This window comes from Amblyraja radiata, chromosome 7 (genome assembly GCF_010909765.2).
Source record: "Amblyraja radiata isolate CabotCenter1 chromosome 7, sAmbRad1.1.pri, whole genome shotgun sequence".
Classification (NCBI taxonomy): domain Eukaryota; kingdom Metazoa; phylum Chordata; class Chondrichthyes; order Rajiformes; family Rajidae; genus Amblyraja; species Amblyraja radiata.
The window spans coordinates 51807036-51830020 of NC_045962.1; the positions used below are offsets into that span (position 1 = coordinate 51807036).

At 43.1% G+C, this 22985-nt stretch overlaps 1 protein-coding gene across 5 annotated transcripts in view; it reads right to left on the reverse strand.

The window, feature by feature from the left end:
- Positions 1 to 259: 259 nt before the first annotated feature.
- The window catches only part of als2 (alsin Rho guanine nucleotide exchange factor ALS2), a 92314-nt gene continuing 69588 nt past the window's right edge, over positions 260 to 22985 (reverse strand). For all 5 annotated transcript variants that reach the window (XM_033024516.1, XM_033024513.1, XM_033024514.1 and 2 more), the window contains 12 exons: positions 22341 to 22418; positions 20921 to 21054; positions 15259 to 15423; positions 13980 to 14097; positions 12796 to 12953; positions 12454 to 12552; positions 11545 to 11724; positions 10138 to 10183; positions 8395 to 8456; positions 3240 to 3389; positions 2953 to 3049; positions 260 to 2511 (listed from right to left, as the gene is read on the reverse strand). In XM_033024516.1, coding sequence (XP_032880407.1) covers positions 2473 to 2511; positions 2953 to 3049; positions 3240 to 3389; positions 8395 to 8456; positions 10138 to 10183; positions 11545 to 11724; positions 12454 to 12552; positions 12796 to 12953; positions 13980 to 14097; positions 15259 to 15423; positions 20921 to 21054; positions 22341 to 22418 — 1326 coding nt within the window. In that variant the 3' untranslated portion in view covers positions 260 to 2472. The remainder of the gene's footprint in view (positions 2512 to 2952; positions 3050 to 3239; positions 3390 to 8394; positions 8457 to 10137; positions 10184 to 11544; positions 11725 to 12453; positions 12553 to 12795; positions 12954 to 13979; positions 14098 to 15258; positions 15424 to 20920; positions 21055 to 22340; positions 22419 to 22985) is intronic.

Genomic DNA, 22985 nt, shown 5'->3' on the forward strand with positions numbered 1-22985 from the left:
ACATCAACTATCAAATACTTATATTCTTTCTCTAATCCCAATTAATTCTCCTTGCATTCTGATCAATCACCTCAGATTCTAACACTCACTGACACACGAGGGGCAATTTTCAGTGGCTAATCTATCAAACACAAATTGAAACTGGAGCACCCAGAGGAACCCTAGTCACAAGGTGAACGTGCAAACTCCACACAGACAGAACTGAGATCAGGATCGACCCTGGGTCGCTTCAGCTTGAGGCACCAGCTTTGTTTTTTTAATCAAAAATAATTTATTGAAATTGGCACAGGATACACAGTGTTCGATTCAATACTGTTTATATATCTTCTTCCTTGAACAATTGTGTGGCACCAATGAAATAAGGCATCTCCAGATAAACTATTGTGTTGTGAGTGGCATCAAATATGGCCAGTTACCTGTTATGGTTATGGAGTCAGTGTCTGGCAACTTTTGGTTGGTCATTGATTGGATCAAGCAGCTTGAGTTGACAGTGTTTCAAAGAATTGCAATGCTGGATGGTGACAACAAGCATAGAATGCACTGGTCCTGTTCAAGGCAACCACGCATCTGGTGGGCAGCTATGAAGTCTATAACTCTCAGACTAGACCACACTACCAAAAGTTAAAGCTCTAACAAGGGTAAGACGAGGAACCGAAGATTGGAATTGAACCCAGGTCTCCAGTGCAGTGAGGCACTATTACGAGTTACATTGCTGTGCTGCCCATTTTCTTTCTGCTGCCTCCAAGTCAGTCTCCTCCTTCACATCTAGATGCAGTCTCAGTCTCCTAACAATGTCCGTTTCTACCAATGTTAATGACAGTTGGCTTTCATGGCCTAAGTTGTCAGAATACTTGTCAGATATCCAGTATTAGGTGATCAGAATACCATCTAAATATTGGGAAGTTCAAAAGGTTTTGTCTTTGTCAGAAACTCCTCCCTGGCCACTGACTCCATCTTCCGGAAACAGGACATTCCAGATGCCTCACAGCATCTAAACTGGTGCCCAACTGGAGATTCTGATTATTGATTTTGGTCCTTGTTTAGACTACTAAGTTTCACTTACCCAACACTGTTTCACTCAGCTCCATTCAATCTCACCAACGCCTGCCACTCTCATCTGCCCCTTTGTTATCGCCAGGACGAGCAATTCAAACAGTTTTCATTAGCCTTTTTCATTCTACCTCTTTAAAAATACATAAATCCAGAAGTCTGCTGTCTGCATTCCAAATTGTAATCTTCCACACAACACTTAGGTACTCAGCACTCAGTAAATCACCATCTGGATTTTTAGATTCTCTCAAATTCCTCCTTCCCCCATCCCCTGTGTTTTACACGTCTTTATCTCTGTTACAATTATCTTGTAGATCTGAAGTATCTCATCTACTGTTTATTGCTTCTGAACCATCTTGAATAAGATGACTTCCCAAATGGAGCCCACCTATTTTGCTAATAAAGTCCAAAGTTATAGAATTCCCTGCCTAAAATCTCACCAGCTTTTTGCTTTTTATATTTTAAAAAATTTAATCTCTAAACCCCTATGACTTTGAGCCACATTTTGGTACCCACAATCATTTGAAATGGGCCTGTCTTTATCCTTGTTCCATTCGTTCAATCAGTTACCTCTATTGTAATGAAATCAGTTGCAATTCTCGTAGAGCAGAGACTACTCTGATTTAATCAGTGCAGAACCCACGCAGTTATCATATCATGCTTCCTATGATGCAAGACCAAGATTGCACAGCTCTCCAAATATATGCTATTTGATGGGTTTTAAGTACATTGAGTTACATTGTGATTTTTAAAAAATCTCCAATTTACGACTGCCTCACATCACATCTTACATCGCTCCACCCAGGCAGGGACTGTGCTTGTGCTCTAGAAATACTGTAGCCCAAGGGCTGGGTAGTGACAGTGTATCCTATGCTAGAAACAGTGAATTAGTGCAGAAAGTGACCCACAAATGCTGGAATAATGTTATGTACTATTTCCAAAAGCATCTAGCCCTCAGACATGAAACACCTTGTCATCAACTATCCAGTGTAATGCATTTCAATTCTACGCACTGATGCAATTGATAATTTTTGTCCTACAGTGACAATTTATGTTTTATCATTCCATTAAGTATCAAGTAAAACAAAACCTAAATTCAAATTCAAGTATTCAGACTTAAAACACTGCAGGGCATGTGGTCACTTGGGGGCGGGGGTGTCTGTAAAACGGGTATTTGCTAGCTGGGAGTATGAAGAAGGCGAGCAGTGTGCATGCATGATTTGGGTGGCAGAGAGGATGGGAAATGAGTGTGAAGTGGGAGAGAGGCTGTGGTAGTGGGCAAATGCATCTTTGCAGGTACATGTACGAGGTAATGCATCCATTACAATTTATGCGTCCATGTCAGCCTTTCCAAGGACCCACCCTCTTAACTGTGCATAATACCATTCCAATCAGCCAGAGAGAGAGAAAAGGGTTGTTGTTCTATGTTAGCTTCTCATGCTGAATTTGATAATAACAGGCCTAGAGATAAAAAAATAAAATAAAACGTTAGTAATTAAAGCTTGCTGCATTTACTACTTCAATCATTTGCATTAAGCTTGAACAAATATTTGTGCTTAAATCACTAAAGCATTTGTGGCCATAAGGAGTGAATGCAGATAGAGTACATTAGTCTTTCCTCCTCCCAGATGCAGAACATAGCTGGTGAGCCAACCTCCACCATCCTGGCCAAACTCTATCCTGTCTGTTCTCCTAATTCTGCTTCTTTGTTTTTTCCTCACCACCCAGCCGAATACCTCCCTTTTCTCCCCCACACAATCTGCCCAGGACTCTATTTTCCCCTCTCCATCCATCCCCAAAATATTGTCTTTTACTCTCCTTGCCACTTCCCTCATGGACATGTTCTTTTTGCTCCTTCCCTATCATATCCCAACAATGTGACGTGCTGCTGCTGTCACTGACCTTCAGTGTAGTGAACATAATCCCCTGCTCTCCACGTTGAACTGAAGGGTCCATCAGATCCTCAATAAGATGAACTTCCGATCCCAGATTCCTGATCCTGTGAGATAATAATACAAACTCGAGTTAGGAGCTAACTTGGTATTTTGTTTAGTGGATCAAAGCTCCTTCATGTCACATGAGCAAGGGTAGAGTACGTTTCAATTCATGGTCTGTGTCAAACTAAATGTCAACAGCTGGACAGAAATATATTGCAGATGCATTGAAAGTGCGGAAGAGCATTTCCTCACCTTGCCCGAAGCACCACGTACAGAAAAACAGGGAAGAGATCGTCCATGGACCACAGGAAGTCATCCTGCAACTTAGTCAGCACCTCCTGGGTGATCTCCTCAAAGGTTTGCTGGATGACAGTCATCTTGTCAGCTGGAGTGAAAGTGGTGCTGGTGACGAGAGGGGAAAAAGGATAAAATTATATTCCAACATAAAGCTAGTCATTTTGCTATGGCAGAGTCAAACACAGCAAGTATGTGGAAGAAACTGGTTCAAATGACTTCCTTGGCATCACAACAATAAAGGTGCCATCTTTCCAGATTAGGACATTGTAAAGGCTGCCTGCACCCCATGGTCTGGGTTAGTCAGACTGAAACAACACAGAAACAGACTCTTCGGCAAACTCATCCTTGCCAACCAAGATGCCCAATCTAAGTTCGTCCCATTGGCCTGTATTTGGCCCATATCCCTCTAAATCTTTCCTATCTGGAATTTTTTGAAGATATAACTGGGAAAATGGACAAGGGAGAGCCAGTGGATGTAGTGTACCTGGACTTTCAGGAAGCATTTGATAAGGTCCCACATAGGAGATTAGTGGGCAAAATTAGGGCACATGGTATTGGGGGTAGAGTGCTGACATGGATAGAGAAGTGGTTGGCAGACAAGAAACAAAGAGTAGGGATTAACGGGTCCCTTTCAGAATGGCAGGCAGTGACTAGTGGGGTACCACAAGGCTCGGTGCTGGGATCACAGCTATTTACAATTATCATCAATGATTTGGATGAAGGGATTCAAAGTAGCATTAACAAATTTGCAGATGACACAAAGCTGGGTGGCAGTGTGAACTGTGAGGAGGATGCTATGAGAATGCAGGATGACTTGGACAGGTTGGGGGAGTGGGCAGATGCATGGCAGATGACGTTTAATGCGGATAAATGTGAGGTTATCCACTTTGGCAGCAAAAACAGGAAGGCAGATTACTATCTAAATGGCGTCACGTTGAGAAAAGGAGAAGTATAACGGGATCTGGGGGTCCTTGTTCATCAGTCTATGAAAGTAAGCATGCAGGTACAGCAGGCAGTGAAGAAAGCGAATGGCATGTTGGCCTTCATAACATGAGGAATCGAATATAGGAACAAAGAGGTCCTTCTGCAGTTGTACAGAGCCCTAGTGAGACCACACCTGGAGTATTGTGTGCAGTTTTGGTCCCCTAATTTGAGGAAGGACATTCTTGCCATTGAGGGAGTGCAGCGTAGGTTTACAATGTTAATTCCCGGGATGGCAGGACTGTCTGTGGAATTCTCTGCCTCAGAGGGCAGTGGAGGCAGGTTCTCTGGATGCTTTCAAGAGAGAGCTAGATAGGGCTCTTAAAAATAGCGGAGTCAGGGGATATGGGGAGAAGGCAGGAACAGGGTACTGATTTGGGATGATCAGCCATGATCACATTGAATGGCGGTGCTGGCTCGAAGGGCTGAATGGCCTACTCCTGCACCTATTGTCTATTGTCATATACTGAGAGAATGGAACAGCTGGGCTTGTACACTCTGGAGTTAGAAGGATGAGAGGGCATCTCATTGAAACATATAAGATTGTTAAGGGTTTGGACACGTTAGAGGCAGGAAACATGTTCCCGATGTTGGCGGAGTCCAGAACCAGGGCCACAGTTTTAGAATAAGGGGCAAGCCATTTAGAACGGAGAAGAGGGAACTTTTTCTCACAGAGAGTTGTGAGTCTGTGGAATTCTCTGCCTTAGAAGGCGGTGGAGGCCGGTTCTCTGGATACTTTCAAGAGAGAGCTAGATAGGGCTCTTAAAGATAGCGGAGTCAGGGGATATGGGGAGAAGGCAGGAACAGGGTACTGATTGGGGATGATCAGCCATGATCACATTGGATGGCGGTGCTGGCTCGAAGGGCCGAATGGCTTATTCCTGCACCTATTGTCTATCCATGTACATGTCAACGTTTATTTTAAATGCTGTTATAGTACTTTTGAAGCATTGGCCTTCATTAGTCAGGGTATTGACAGGAAATTGGAACGCTATGTTACAGTTGTACAGTATGTTGGAGAGGCTACATTTGGAGTACTGTGTTTAGTTTTGGTCACTCTGCTATAGGAAGGATATCATTCAGCTGGAAAGAGTGTAGAGAAGATTTGCAAGGATGTTGCAAGGACCTGAGGGCCTGAGCTATAGGAAAAGGTTGGGCAGGCTAGTACATAATTCCTTGGAGCGCAAGAGGCCGAGTGATAATATTTTAGAGGTATATAAAATCATGAGGAGAATAGATAGGAATAATGCAGAGTTTTCTACCCCGGATAGGGGTGTCAAGAACCAGAGAATATAGGTTTTGGGTGAAAGGGACAAGATTTATAGGAACCCGAGGGGCAACATTTTCACTCAGTGGGTGGTGGGAATTTGGAACGAACTGCCAGAGGAGATAGTCGAGGCAGGTACTATAACAGCATTTAAAATTAACTTTGACATGTACATGGATAGACAATAGGTGCAGGGATAGGCCATTCGGCCCTTCGAGCCAGCACCGCCATCCAATGTGATCATGGCTGATAATCCCCAATCAATACCCCGTTCCTGCCTTATCCCCATATCCCCCGACTCCTCTATACTTTGAATGATGAAGGCCAAAGTGCCAAAAGCCTTTTTGACCACCTTATCTACCTGCGACTTGACCTTCAAGGAACCATGCACCTGCACTCCTAGGTCCCTCTGCTCTACAGAATTAAATGATCATACAGCATAGAAACAGGCCATTTGGCTGAACTAGTCCCTTGACCAGTGAGCACCCTACCTTATTAATCATATTGCCCAGCACTTGTTCTCCAGGCCTCAGTGTTCAACAATTCAAGTGCTCATTTCGATATTGAAATACTATTGGCAATACAGCTTCTACATCCTCTCAGGCAGTGCATTCCAGGCTCTCTCTTTTCTCTGGGTAAAGAAAGTCCCATTCATAACCCACCTAAGTCTGTATCCACCAAGTGTTTGAGTTGGAACTATAGGACAATTACCTCTGTCCTGTACTGCATCAGTTTCTAATCTAGGGTATCTGCAATGTTCATTACCATCACCTCAGCTGAAATCATTTGCTCAATCTAGATCTTCGATCTGGAATCTTAGTAGTACAGGTACTTAGTTCCCTGATAGACACTAAAAGCTGGAGTAAAAGCCCTGTCCCACGGTACGAGTTCATTCCAAGAGTTCTCCCGAGTTTGCCCTGATTCTAACTCGGAGATTTACGGTAATGGCCACTCGTCGGTACTTGGGGCTCTCGTGGACATTTTTCATCATGTTGAAAACTCTTCACGAGTCTTCCCGTGTTTACCTGCCCTTAGCGAGTCTTCCCGAGTATCTGCCGTTAGCGCTAAGAGACGTCCCCGAGCTCCGACGTACCCGCTACGTTCATTCTCCGTGCTTACCACGAGTTTGATTTTTTTAAACCTCAGGAGAGCTCTTGGAATGAACTCGTACCGTGGGACAGGGCTTTAACTCAGCGGGACAGGCAGCATCTCTGGAAAGAAGGAATGGATGAAGTTTCTGTCTGAAGAAGGGTCTCGATGCGAAACGTCACCCATTCCTTCTCTCCAGAGATGCTGCTGTGCCGTTAAGTTACTCCAGCTTTTTGTGTCCGTAGAGTCATAGAGTGAGTGTGGAAACAGGCCCTTCGGCCCAACTCGCCCACACCGCCAACAATGTCCCAGCTACGCCAGTCCCACTTGCCTGCATTTGGTCCATATCCCTCCAAACCTGTCCTATTCATGTACCTGTCTATCAGTTGTTTAAACAATGGGATAGTCCCAGCCTCAACTACCTCCTCTGGCAGCTTGTTCCATACACCCACCACCCTTTGTGTGAAAAAGATACCCCTCGGATTCCTATTAAATCTTTTCCCCTGCACCTTGAACCTATGTCCTCCGTCCTTGATTCCCCTACTCTGGGCAAAAGACTATGCATCTACCTGATCTATTAGTCTCATGATTTTGTATACGGAATGAGATTTGTATAAGATCTCCCCTCATCCTCCTGCGCTCCATAGAATAGAGACCAAGCCTACTCAACCTCTCCCTATAGTTCATACCCTCTAGTCCTGGCAACATCCTCGTAAAGCTTTTCTGAACCCTTTCAAGCTTGACAATATCTTTCCTGTAACATGGTGCCCAGAACTGAACACAATATTCTAAATGCGGTCTCACCAACGTCTTATACAACTGCAACATGACCTCCCAACTTCTATACTCAATACTCTGAATGATGAAGGCCAAAGTGCCAAAAGCCTTTTTGACCACCTTATCTACCTGCGACTCGACCTTCAAGGAACCATACACCTGCACTCCTAGGTCCCTCTGCTCTACAACACTACCTAGAGGCCTACCATTTACTGTGCAGGTCCTGCCCTGGTTCGATGTCCCAAATTGCAACACTCACACTTTTCTGTATTAAATTCCATCAACTATTCCTCCGCCCACTTGGCCAATCAATCCAGATCCTGCTGCAATCTTTCACAACCATCTTCACTATCTGCAAAACCACTAACTTTTGTATCATCAGCAAATTTGCCAGTCTTGCCCTGTATGTTCCCATCCAAATCATTTTAAACCAGCATCTGTAGTTCCTTCCTACACAAAGGTTTCCAAACTGTCCCCTGGTACCAATCTGCTCCAATGAGATAGACGTTGTGAGAGACAGATACAAGAGTCAGAGTCAATTACTTTTAAACTTTTTCATGATTTATAGTTGCGATGTAACGGTTTAATTAGTCAAGATCCTGAACTAACAAACCAAAATTCATATCACAGCATGGCAGTTGTGGAATTTAGATGCATTTAATGGTCTAGAATTTCAAAGAAACCAATCTGTAGCAAATGGCAACCAATTGTTGCAAAATCAGTTTGGTCCATAATACCCTTCAGGGAGGGATATATTCTAACCTTACCTGGTTTGGCTTATTATAGGACTCCAGATCCACCAACATGGTTGGCTTTGAATGGTGCAACAAGCCACTTGCTTAAAGGGGAATTAAGGATGGGTAATAAATGCTGTCTTTGTCAATGATACCAAGTCCATAAAATATTTCATAAAAAGCATTTAACAAAATGTAATGTTCCCAAAACCCCAGATTTCCTGCTACCACTAAACAAATACCAGAATGGTGGTCGCTTTACCTGATCTGCTGCAAACTTTCAACCGCAGAAGCGAAACAAACCTCCTTTGTGGTTGATTGTATCTGCAAGGACGAATCACACATTAGAGGAGTAGGTGAGAAACTGCAATAAGTGCACTTGACAGCTTCTAAGTGGTTGCTTCTTTTACCCCAAGCAATATTTTGAGTTGGAAAACATATATAGGTGATGAAGATGCAACAGTTCCAGAGCAACAAGGTGGGCATGCGTAGCCTTTGGGATTTTTTTCAGATGCTGAGCCGATAAACAACGTGCCAATTGCACTGCACTGTGACCAAATCTGGTGTGCAACCATTTATGACAAATCTTGCACTAAAATCCCATGTCAACATGAAATCAATCTTTAGTCTTTCTCTGATCCATGTGTGAAGGTCCAGAAGTTCTAATAATCAAAACTACATTTTATTCCTAGCACATGCTTATCTTTTTTCCCCCCCATTCAATTTTGATAAAATATCAGGCATACAAAATGCCACCTGTGGTACAATGGCATTGCAAATACAATTTCCAGTGAAACAAATCTAATTTAATAACATGGTGCCGAGATCCAGTCAAAAGAACAAAGGAAGGGATTAGAAAGGGATCCAAACACACTGCTAAACATTTTCAGCTGGTATTTTAGGTTGAAAACTTGAAGATAACAAAAAAGACAAAGCCTCTATTTTTCTAAGAAAGTGAATTTATAATAGTATGGAGGAGAGAAGGATCTGCCCAAGATCCAAAGAATACCACCTCATCTGTGAAACAGTGGTGGGGGTGTTATGGCCTGGGCATATATGGCTGCTGAAAGTACTGGCTCATTGATGATACAACTGCTGATGGTAGTAGCATAATGAATTCTGAAGTGTATAGACACATCCTATCTGCTCGTTCAAACAATTGCCTCAAAACTCATTGGCCGATGGTTCATTCTACAGCAAGACAATGATCCCAAACATACTGCTAAAGCAACAAAGGAGTTTTTCAAAGCTAAAAAAAATCAATTCTTGAATGGCCAAGTCAATCACCTGATTTGAGCCCGATTGAGAAGGCCTTTTATATGCCAAGGAGAAAACTGAAGGGGACTAGCCCCCAAAACAAGCATAAGCTAAAGATGTCTGCAATACAGGCCCAGCAGAGCATCACCAGAGAACACACCCAGCAACTGGTGATGTTCATGAATCGCAGACTTCAAGCAGTCATTGCATGTAAAGGATATGCAACAAAATACTAAACATGACTACTTTCATTTACATGACATTGCTGTGTCCCAAACATTATGGTGCCCTGAAATGGGGGGACTATGTATAAACACTGCTGTAATTTCTACATAGTGAAACCAAAATATATAAAAATGGCCTTTAATAAAATCTGACAATGTGCACCTTAACCACATGTGATTTTTTCTATTACAAATCTCAAATTGTGGAGTACAGAAGCAAATAAATAAATGATGGGTCTTTGTCCCAAACATTATGGAAGGCACAGTATCTCCAAGTAATGCGCTCAACATCAGAATCCTAGTGCAAGAGACTAGGAATGAACGTTAAGACATTTGTAGTGGTATAGCTTACCACTCGCACACTTCTACACAAATAATGCTCACTTTTACAGTCTCCGTGAACTCTCCATCAGAATTGTTTTTTGGAAGGGGAAGATGGGCAAACGCAGTGAGTGGTGTGTGGAAAGGGAGCAAGAAAATGAAAGTATAAATAAGGATGAAGGAATAACAGAAAACATTCTTACCTCTATTTTCTCTCCCTGTACAGAAACTGTAATGGGCCAGAACTTCCTGAAAACAAGTCAGAAGACCAGTCAGTGTCAATTAAATGTGGCAAAGAACATAAATAAAGATCAATATGCATTTGATTACATGAGCACAGTCAGGAATACAAAGAGAGATGGCCAGAGAACTCAGCAATCAAGTACAGGTTAAACAACAATTATCTGGCACCCTCAGTTCCAGAGACTTTCTGGATTATCCGTTTTTTCGGACCAACAGAGGATATTTGATAATGAAACGACATACACCCCATGGCCACTAATGACACCCCCTCCTGTGTCTCAAAATCACCACGAGTGTCAGAAACTTAAATAAAACAAATTGCAAAACAAATTAAAGCACAAATTGCAGCTTTTCTTAAATAGAGGCACAACAGTAGCCACCCTCCAGTCTTCCAGTGCCTCACAGTGGTTATTGATGAAGCAAATTATCTCAACCAGATGATACAAAATTCTCTGTTGATTTTCAAAGGGCTCTATTCTCTCTCGAGTTACTCTTTTGTCCTTAATATACTTGTCGAATCTCTTTGGACTCTACTTTATCTGTCAACGCTGTCCCATTTCCTCTTTTTACCTCCTTGATTCCACCAACACTTTAGTCACGGCTTATTTCTCAAGAGAAGGTCAGATATTGCCCCTTCTCCAGTTGGGCAATCTACATGTTGATTGAGATTTTTTTTCTGAACATATTTAAGAAAATCCACCCCATCCAAACACTTTGCACTATGGCAATCCCAGTCATTATTTGGAAAGTTAAAACGCCCCAGTATTAAACCCTCGTCAAGTCACAACAAACTGTTGGATGACGGATTTCTTATTTTTGTAATGCGAGATGCCAGAATTTTTTCTTTTAATTGAAGATGCCCAGTTTCGTTATTACATTTCCCTGGCGATGGGACTGGAAAAAGCGAAATGAAATTCTCACTATTATGTAGCATTAAAATGCCCAGTGCAAAAACATGGGAGCTTAACAGTGCAAGGCCAGTTGCTTGTAATACCGACCTTACCACAGATGTTGTCTTTATTTCCCATTTTCAATTTCAGATGTTCACCTATTTTAGTGCTATGGGTTTTTTTTTTCATTTAAGATTTCATCACTTATTTAGGATCAGCTCTAATTTGATTCTCTCAAAATAGCAGCATGAGGTGTTTGTATCAGACAATGCACCAAAAAAGAATTTGTTGAACACCTTTGTGCAGCTTTGGAAACTGATGTACAAAGTAACAATGGTGAGGAATGTGCAGAAAAATACTTGATGCCCTCCCAATGACTACATTTTTTGACTGCTCTGACTTCAATTACACATTCCTAATACAATTGCACCATTCTGAAAGACTGAAGTTTAAAACAAATTCTCATGTAACACTCACTGCTGCACTCCAAGGAAGCCCAGTAGTGCCAGGTCCGTTTGTTTGTTGAGTCGAAGCACACACTCCCAGTAAATGTCTTCTTCCTGCTCGTTGTCCAGAGCATAGAGCGTGAAGAGTGGAGGGTAGAGCCGCGGTAAGAGAACCGGAAGGAGCAGACTACAGCATGTGATCATTTGGCTCCTGTAAGGATGAAAAGAGTTAACTGTCAAAACACATTAGACAGGATAAGCCCACCATTTTTACTAACATCCCACAGCCATTCCCGAATTCTTCATGCAAGAAAGGTACATCTGGGAAAACAAGTAAGAAAGTTGAGAATGGGAATACAGAAGGATGAACAATACAATCTACATTCATCGACTCTGTAAATCACTCCTATTATCCTGAAAGGTGGGTTCAGAATATTTCACAGGCTTCACCTTCCCTTAATGGCTAGCAATGGATGGGGAGAATGGAATGGGGGGGGGGGGAGGAAGAATGAGAGGGACATGGTGTGGGTAAACTTGATCTTCTTCTCAAGTTGCACTGGAAAGAAACAAACAAGCTGCCCGGGATGGAGAGGGAAAGAAGCGGAATGGCAGGTCTGAACCTCAAATGCACAATAGTGCAATGCTGAAAATACAAAAAGAGACAAATTTACTCAGAATGGGGCCTTTGTTCCCATTGAGCATGCTGCAGATTTCTACTGTGAGATTTTCACAGAACTTGACAACTCTTGATTAACTCCAAAGATGAGCTTGGCCTATCATTGAAACATCACCAGCATCTCACTCCAAGCTCTTTTGCTGCTATAATTATCTTCACCAACAGAGTTTCTTCTGGCTCCTTCGATAGTCACAATCTGCCAAAAAAAAGTAGGAAAACTATGTAGTCTAATAATAACCAGTCAATTGCAAAATGAGTACTTACCCATTATCAGTGGAGTCCCCTTCCTCGATGCCGAGCTCTTTCTTATTATCCTTTATTGGGATCAGACTGCCCCCATCTGGGAGATCTGGAAAGAGAAATCTGAAAGAAAGCAGAACCACAAATCAACTATGCATTACACAAAAGAGACTTTAAGAGCCAAGAGATGCTGGAATCTTGAGCAAAAGACAAACTGCTGGAGGAACTCAGCGGGCCTGGCAGCATTTATGGAGGGAAATGGACAGGTGATGTTTTGGACAGAACTCTTGCTTTACACAATTTTGTACCTTCTGAGCAGTTGAATCAATCGCAGACCCTAGCATCATTGAAAAGAGTTGTCCTTACCTGACCAGCTGAAAGATGCGGATTAGGTAGGATTGGATTTCGTTGACTGCTTGATGAAGTAACCGGCGGTTAGCACCAACTCCCACATAGGTCATTCTATACACCGCCACCAGTGTCTCCAGGAGATTCCCCAGTGGATGCAGAGGAGTGTCACATGCCTGTGCAAATCAGGAACGTGGGTCAGTCTGATGCTCTTTTTGAACAACTGAAATTAAATGTCTGAATAAGAGGCAAGAGCTGGCATAGGCACAAACTGTAAAATGTGTATAGACTCCAAAGTTCTCAGCTCTCAGGGAGGGGAGGTGTGAAGGAAATAAATAGTGGTCTGGTATCTGCACTCCGCGCAGCTACCAGCAGCAGATGCCTTTGGCAATGCCCAGAGAATTGGCTGCAAATCGATTCCACCGTTCCAAAGGCAAGTTTGAAGCCTGACAATCATTTGGTGCTTATATAACAGCTGGACTGGTTCTATTAACATCGCTCCAACAAAACATAGGTTCCAACAAAATAGCTTTCAGTCTTCAGGATCACATTTGGTTGTCTTGGGACTGCAACACGTTGGGAAGCCACTTCATCCACAGCCTTAATTTGACAAGTTCACCTCCAAGGACGAGGGAAATCTGTGCCTAGTCATGCAGAAAACATCAATATTGACGAACACCAACGTTTCCTGAATTTATACTGACCCAATCAGCATTACGGATTTACTGCCAGTGTTTCCTTAAACAGGTTCAGACTCAAAATGGAGTCTGAAATACCATGAGAGAATTTAACCCACTTATATCTCATCAGGAATCAGACATCCTTTCTGGCCTTGATTTTCTTTCCCTCTAATCTTTCGGTGGCTAATTTACAATCAAGGCTGAATGTTCCCATATTTAGTCATCTCCAAAAATAAATACTACAGATGCTAAAAAATCAAAGTTGAACAGAAGATGCAAAAATATTCAGGTGGTCAGGAAGCATCTATGGAGGGAGAAACCGAGTCAGATCAGTATTTTTCATGAGAAATCTGATGAAAGGATAATTCCTCTTCTCTTTATAAATGCTGCTTGACCTGCTGAATATTTCTAACATAAATCTTTATTCAACTAGGGAATCCTTGGATGTTTATATCCTGTATATTATGCATACGATCTTATTTTTTTGTCAAACAACTAAAGAAAAAAATTAAGCTTCAATACCTTTATTAAGTATTTCTTGATGACCTCGTACTTATCCAGTGTGATGGGGCCATCAATCTGAGGGATAATTTCCAGACTCTCCAGTATTTGTACATGAGATCGGCTCTGGAAATCAGGGCTAGATGAGTCAACAAAGGGTAAAAAAAAAATATATATGCTTAAGAATTTGTCATGTAGACAAAGATCCAATTGGATTTTGGGTTATCACCAAGAACTGTTCTGTGGATATAAGCAATACAAATGAGGCCATCTTCAATGCCAATCATCAGTTACCTTGAAAGGAATCAAGATTCCCCATGTGGTATGAGAACACTGTCACATGCAGGTCAGGCCAGGTGGCAATCCCCCTTCCTGAAGATTAGACAACATTTGGGATTGTATGGTGATCTGCTAGCTCTAAATATAAATTTTGGGTGTTATCAGCCCATTAATGTCCAAATTTGCTGAGTATCTCAATTTGCAGTGAAGATTCAACTTTTGAGACCAAAAGCATTAAACTGCTCAACTTGATTTAAAACAGCAGTGTTCATGTTCTTATGAGGAACCAAAGCATCTTGCAACACATCAATTGTATTTGAAGTAAGAGTTACTTTTGGGGAATTTTGGAGTAGGCAGTAAGCTGCCACAAAAGTGATGCCGTAAATAATTACACTCGTATGGGGGGTGGTGGTTACAGTGACAGAGGGATGGCAATTGAGGAGAGGAAACAAGACACGAGGCAATCAAGAATGAATAAAAGAGAAGAGATGGCTGAGGATGAAAGCATGCAGAGGACACGAGTAATGGGAGGTAAGGGTACGTCAAAAAACATTCAGCTGTAGGTGCAACTAAGTTGGAAACAATTGGGGAACCTTCTACCACGGTCCTGAGTTCTACTCACATTTTAACAAGAATCTATCCACAATGGAGGCAATCATCCAGCTTAGTTTAGAGATACAGCATGGAAACAGGCCCTTCAGCCCACTGAGTTTATGCCAACTGTCGATCACCTGTCCACACTAGATCTATGTTATCCCATCTTCTCATCCACTCTGCACACTAGGGGCAATTTTTAGAGGCCAATAAACCCACAAGCGCACACGCATTTGGGAGGAAACTGGACCACCTGGAGGAAACGCATGCGGTTTACAGGAAGAACGTGCAAACTCCACACAGATAGTACCAGAGGTTAGGATTGAACCCGGGTCTCTGGCACAGAGGCAGCTGCTTTACCAACCATGTCACTGTGCCACCTCTTGGTCCCACTCGGCTGTTGGTTCCTCTAGCAGCCAACACTCACCTGTCCTTGTGCTGTCGTTTGCTCGTGGTGAGACACACTGCGATGTTCTCCCAGGCCCTGAGTACATCCCCATGCCCAACAGATTCACATCCGAGCTGGCACCAGCACTCATCAAACACAGCCTTCCATTTCTCCTCTGGGTCGACTGCCAGTTTACCCAGCTTCCTGCAATTACATCCACATGTCTCTATGAGCAGCTGAATGAACTGGACCATAAGAATGAGATATCTCTAAAAAATAAACTGTTGTGTTAAAGGACCATAGCTCATGAAATCTGGAATTTTACTTCTCGGGTAAACATCGACCGCACTCAACAAACCAAGGACAGTAAGGCTCTATTAATCCAGCCCATGAGCCTTTAGTGTTGCCCGATTAGCAGACGTTATATTAACACCACAATTCATTTTAAATTCAGTAGAACAATCCATTTTCCAATGAACCGAATACATTTCAAGGGAGTGCAGGAACGAGGCCTTTGGTGAGAGGAACATGAGCATGCCAAACACCACATGGGAGCTAGATGCCGAACCGTGGGAATTTTTGTATTGTCAGAGAATGGATTATCAGAGTTTTACTGCACAGGTAAAACTCCGATAATCAGCTCAGATTCCGTATTGAGAATGTTTTACTGCAAAACCTTTTGCCAAAGCCAAGAACATAGACATATGTAACATGGCTGTTTCATTCAACTCGAAAACTTAATTACAATTTTTTAACATTACAAATCCAGAATCTGCCAAATATTGGAAGATGATAACCTCTTTTAAAAACTCTGGGACATAAATCATCAAGCCTTTGGAATTTATCAACCTTTAGGCTGACCAACATATCTGATAATGTTTCTGAGAGTATTTAGATACTGGATTTGGGACTGGAGTGGGAGCCACAAGGGAAGATAAGAGTCCAGTCAATGGTTCAATGGCACTTTATTGGCACGTGTACCATGGTATAGTGAAATGCCTTTTTGCATACAATTCAGTATCAGGGTGAGAAACAGGAGACAGCAGCCACGTGAGAGGCAGGAGACCTCAAACTGAGCAAGAGACAGGAGACTTAAATCACTGTCTCACCTGTGTTGTAATTGAATTGCAGGATTTTGTTGGGATGGTTTAAATGAGCTTCACTGGTTGCATCTCCTTTAGGGGGTTGTGGTCAGGGAATTTACATTGTGTCTTACTCATGCTTTAAATAAAAAACACCTGGACTGCAAGTCTTGAGTTACAAGGAGAGACTGGATAGGCTGATACTGTTTAACTGGAGTGAAGGAGGCAGAGGTTTGACCGTAGAAATTTATAAAATTATGAGGGGCATATATAGGGTCAATGATCACAGGTTTTTTTTCCCAGACTAGGGGAGTCTGAAACTAGAGGGCATAGGTTTAAGGTGAGAGAGGGGATATGTAAAGATTGGAATTAGTTTATTGTCACATGTACCAAGATACAGTGAAATACTTTATTTGCATGCTGTATTGAAAATCATACCTTGCACAAGTACAATCAAACCATACACAAGTACAACAGGTAGTACAAAGGGAACAATATCAGTGCAGGATATAGCGGTACTGCAATAGTGGTACAGAGAAAGTGCAAGATTCCCAATGAGTTAAATTGGGAGATTAGGAGTACATCCAAACTTATGGGAGGACATTCAGTTGTTTGATAAGAGCAAGAACAAAGCTGTTTGTGAATCTCATAGTATGTGCTCAAGCTTTTGTATCATTCATCCGATAGAAGAGGGAATGACCAGGGTGAAAATAGTCCCCAATTTTGGTTAGATGCTTTTCCAAGATAGCGTGAAGTGTGGATGGAGTTACTGTTGATGTCTCTCTAAAGTAAGACAGAGATTTTTAAATCCATTAAACTTTAAACCTTCCCAATAGTTGCAAATCAAAAGGGACAGTTTTTCCCCCACAGAGGGTGAAGGGTATGTGGCAAGAAATGACAGAGGAAGTTGTACAAGTGGGTACAATTACAATGCTTAAAAGACATCTTTACAGGTTTGTTAATTGGAAAGCTTGAGGGATATGGGTCAAATGCAGGCAAATGGGAATGGCTCATTAAAGCACCTTGATTGGGCTGCATGATCTGGGATTATGGGATGGAGTCAGTCAGAACAAAATATCTGTTGTGTGCACTCCATGCACCCCAGTAAAGTTTCTGATTTAGTTTAGAGATACAGCAAGGAAACACGCTGACCATCACACACAGTTAAGTTTAGAGATACAGTGCAGAAACAGGCCCTTCGACCCACCGAGTCTGCACTGGACAGCGGTCCCCGCACTAACACTATCCTACACACACTAGGGACAATTTAACATTTATATCAAGCCAATTAACCGTCAAACCTGTACATCTCTCAAGTGTGGGAGGAAACCGAAGATCTCGGAGAAAACTCATGCAGGTCACGGGGAGAACGTACAAACTCTGTACAGACGAGCACCCGTACTCCGGATCAGACCCGGGTCTCTGGCGCCGCAAGGTATTAGCTCTACCATTAGCCACCGTGCTGCCCAATGACTGGTTCACTCCCGACACATTAGGACAAATTTACAGAGGCCAACTAATCTACAAAGCTACATGTCTTTGAGGTGTGGGAGGAAACCAGAGCACCTGGAGGGAAGTAACGCGGTCACAGAGAGAACATGCAAGCCTCACACAGACAGTACCCGAGGTCAGGATCGAACCTGGATCTCTGGTGCTGTGAGGCACCAATTCCACCAGCTGCGCCATCAATCTTCAGGATGTTAACAGAAACACGAGACAGTAAACTAACAACAAGGTGCATTTGAAATACAACAAGCACAAGGAAGCAAACTCTGAATTGACCCTTGTGATCCTGCACTTCTCTGGTATCACATTGTCAACATATTGATCAGACATAGATTTTACTTTAAATGAGTAAATTTTAAAAGTCCCTTTGTTTAAGTGACTTCAAAGCCAGAGACAGAAAGGAGCAACTGTTGGGTATTGGGAACAAAAAGAGAAACCACAAGAAAAGCTCAGCAAGTCTGGCAGCATCTGTGGAAAGAAAGAAAAGTTAAAATTCTGTTTCTTCTACCTGTCGTTAGAATTGGGAAAGAGAGAGATGAAAGAGTTTTCAATATCAGAAAATGCAGGGTAGGGACGTGCAGAAGAGAGTTTCTGTGATAGAATGAGTATTTTGATTTACATTTAGCTTGGAGAATTGGGGTTAGCTTTGACTATGGAATTAGTAAATGGCGTTTGGATGGCCATACAACTATTCTCCTTGTAAATTCACTTTCAAAAATGAGAATAGTCTTTACCTCCTCCTGTCATTGTAAATGGACACGTTTGCTAATAAAAGATATCTATCTATCTATCTATCTATCTATCTATCTATCTATCTATCTTCTATCCTATTACTAAAACTCTCATCTTGTGCTCTTCTGGTTTGCATTGTTTTTAAATTTGCACAAACACGGTACCCTACATCGCTAGGATTTTTTCGCCACCTTACTCACCGTTCTCCTCCTCACCAAGTTTTGCTCCGATCGGTGGAATATTACAAAAGTTATGAAGGTTTAAAAAATCGTGAGATCAGCAGATTGGTCTTCTTGCCTGTCAGTCACCATGAAGGTAACGCCCCTTCCGGCACCCACTGGCAATCACCAGGGTGAGGAGAATAAATCCCCGGAGGCGGGGCTGAGACAATGAGCATTACTGATTGAGTCCACAAGCCGTGCGGGCAGAGAGCAGCGTGCGGGCAGAGAGCAGCGTGCGGGCAGAGAGCAGCGTGCGGGCAGAGAGCAGCGTGCGGGCAGAGAGCAGCGTGCGGGCAGAGAGCAGCGTGCGGGCTGCTTCTGCGGCGACCAGCACGACGAACCGGAAGCCACTGAGTGAAGTCGGAGACTGGAGTCTGCTGCGTGAGGCCGGAAGCTGCTGCGTGAGGCCGGAAGCTGAAGGTGCGGGGTGAGCAGAGTGCGAGCTGCGTCTGGTGCGATCAACCCCCCTCTCCATACCCCCTTCCCCCCCCCCCCTCATGCTCTCCTCCCCACCACCACCGCCCTGCCCACACACCCCCACTCCCCTCCCACACATGAAGAGGAAGGGGTGGGGGGGGGGGGGGGGGGGGGGGGGGAGGGGGGAGAGAAAGAGCTGGGAATGAGGGGAAATGAACTCTGCCTGCGCAGTTAGGTGCTATGGGTGAGTGGTGGAATATTGCTTTGGGGGGAACGGGTTGCCTTGGGGGAACAGGTGAGTGGTGGAATATTGCGTTTGGGGGGGGGGGGGGGTCCAGGCCTCCCATGTGACTGGGACCCAACGAATCCCACTTAGTCTAGTATATTACTAAAATTCTCATCTTGTCTGTTTCTATGTCTGTGTATCTGTCTGTCTGTGCGAGCTGTGCTCCCGGAACTACGCCAAAACAGTACATGATAGAGCTATGTCCTGGTGTGTGGTGTATCAAGTTTCGTTCAGATTGATGGTATATTTTACAAGTTATTCACATTTTAAACTTTACAAAATCCAGTTTGAGAAAAATCATTTGAATTTGCACTATCAGTTAGTTGGGTATGACGTCACAATGGGATCTCATTTACATAAACTGCCCGTCAGCAGTGCTCCACCCCACAGTGACATCACAATGGGCTCTCATTTACATTAAAAAAAATCAGTTTTCAAAAAACTGCCCATCAGCAGTGTTTCACACCACAATGGGAACTCATTTACATTTTTAAAAATCTGTTTTCAAAAACACAGCAGCATCCACGTCACAATGATGTCAAGGGGGTTAGGGAGTGGAGAGGAGTTATGGAGGGAGGGAAGGCGTGACTGAGGGCAGGGGAAAGGAGAGGGAGGGAGTGGGGAGGGGAGGAGGAGAGCGGACAAAGAGGGAGGGTGAAGAGGAGGGGGAGGGAGTGTTAGGGGATGAGGGGAAATGAGCTGCACCTGCGCAGTTGGGGGCTATGGATGAGTGGTGGAATATTGCATTGGGGGAACGGGTTGCGTTGCGGGAAACGGGTAAGTGGTGGAATATTGCGTTGGGGGAACGGGGCTCGTAATTTAAAATAAATGCAAACTGCCTAGAACTCTCTGCAAAAAAAAGTGCTGGAGTAATTCAGCGGGTCAGGCAACATCTGTGGTGGGAATGGACAGGTGACATTTTGGGTCAGAAGAAAGGTGCTGACCCAAAAGTTTGTTAGCCCATTCCCTCTACAGATGCTGCCTGACGCACTGAGTTGTTCCAGCATTTTGTGTTTTGCTTAAGATTCCAGCATCTGCATCCCTGCTGTCTTGAACTCTGTTTGCTGCATCCATGCTGGTCATAAAATAATTGGGCAGAGCTTGCTGCTCCATATAACCTGACGCCATTAGAATGCAAAATGGCTCCAACACAATACCACAGGAGCCCCTGTCAGGAGTTGGAGCTCTGATGGGGTAAATGGAGTAAAAAAATAAATGTAAAAGCCTCCAGGAAATGAGTTTTGCATTTGCACCACCATATAATAACTCCTGCCACCACAGGTCACATCTGCAGCCAGTCATATTATCACTTATTGAGAACTGAGCAAGCACCAGTGGCCTGTTCTGGCACTTCTCGCAAAGTTTTAATTAACACGTCGTGTCACCATATCAGAGAAGACTCCAGACACAGTTGCCAGCTGGACAATGCAAGTTTCTTCAAAACTGATATCACTTACGACACAGGGGATTTCTCTCCATCGTTGTCATATAAATTAGGTTTGAAGTACGTTCCGGCAACTTTAATCCCTGCTCCCCACTCTCCACTGAATGTTCCTTCAACGTAGTCACCATTTGCCATGGTCAGAACTCCCTGTACGAAAAGAGCACTTAGTAAGTCAATTTTTTGGCAAGCAATCAAAGATTTGCAGGTGTAAATCAGTCTACCCCAGATATTCTCAGATCTAGGAAATGAGAAAAAAAAAACCTGGAGTTGCTGAATATCTGGAATTAAAAACATACAGAAAATGCTGGAAACGTAGTACAACATCTAGGAAAGAGGAGTAGAATTAAAACTTTAGGTTCAAGATCCTTTGTTCCCAGGTTTATCTCATCATTAAAATGTAACCATTTCTTTTTCCACAGATATTGCCTGACCTGCCAAGTGATCCATACTTTCTGGCTTTTATTTTGCAGATTTCGGCCTTGCTGGGCATTATAGGTCCCGAACCATATTCTGAATTAATATTTTTACTGAATAGGCCTTGAAGTTGAGAAACACAAATCCCACCACCAACAGTACCTGCCCCAGAATTTAAAATGAACAAAGCAAAAGATTAACATTGAATTGGTTAGGTTTCATGAGCTGTCATCATCAGTGGAAGAATCTTCCCTCATTCCTCGCCAATATTTATTTCTCAATCAATATCACTTTGACAATTATTCTTGCCATCGCTGCATTGTGGTGTTGGGACATTTCTTGCATTAAAACATTAACTTGGATTTGGCAGTGAAGTGTTTTGGAACAATGTGTAGGAAAGAACTGCAGATGCTGGTTTAAATCAAAATGCTGGAGTAACTCAGCAGGACAGGCAGACTGAAGAAGGGTCTTGACCCGAAACATCACCCATTCCTTCTCTACAGAGATGCTGCCTGTCCCGCTGAGTTAATCCAGCATTTGTGTCTGTTTTGGAACAATCCTGGCTTTGAAAATCCTTTACTTTTCATTCTGGCACAGTCCAAAGCTCAAACGCCTTCCACTTACTGTGGTTCAAAATTACCCAAAACCAGAACAGTGGCAAACTATCTTATCGAGTCTGTGGACTTTACCCAGTTTGCCAGCAAAGTTTACATTTGTGACGCAATCAAAATGAAGAGTGCAAATGCAAATCACCACAGCAAAATCAGCAGAACAAATAAAACTACGGGGCTCCGCACATATCCAGATCAATGGGAGGTTAGGAACATAGTGAATCTCATTTGGTTTAGGTCATCCGGCCTCACAAACCCGTTCCCATAGTTGTTGTAATCTGCATTCTAAAGCATTTTCTAATTCATGAACCTAATGGAGTTCCCTGCCATTATCCTTCAACTGCTCAGTCAGTAACCCTATGTAAACACCGACCCCTTTACATCCACACCGATGGTTGATGGTTTTACCTTTCCATTTACGATCCAGTCATCAGAGAATTCTCCTTCAAAGCTGGTATCATCCTCAGAGAGAAGGATGCCATAGCCCTGTGCAGGTGAAATAAGCATTCAATTATTGGTCAGCACTTAAGAGTCATAAAGTCATAGAGTAATACAGTGTGGAAACAGGCCCTTCGGCCCAACTTCCCCACAATGGCCAACATGTCCCAGCTACACTAGTCCCACCTGCCTGCTCTTGGTCCATATCCCTCCAAACCTGTTCAATCATGTACCTGTCTAACTGGTTAAAAAAAAAAAACGTACGGAGAAACAGACAAATCCTCATGAAACACACATGTCAATTTAGTCACACAGCACAGAAACGGGGCTCTTCCACCTACTCTGTCCATGCTGACCATGATGTCTAGCTATGATTGTTAAATTTGCTTTGAGCCCATATCCCCTTTCCTATCCCCCCAACACCTTTTAAATGCGGTAATTTTAACTGGTTGTATTACTTCCTCTGGCAGCTCATTCCAGTAAATCACCACCCTCTGAGTGGAAAATCACTCCTCAGAACTCATTAAAAATTTCTCCCCTCTCACCTTAAACCTGTACCTTCTAGTTTCAGGCTCCACTGCCCTGGGGGAAAATAAAAGTACTATCCAAGTAGTA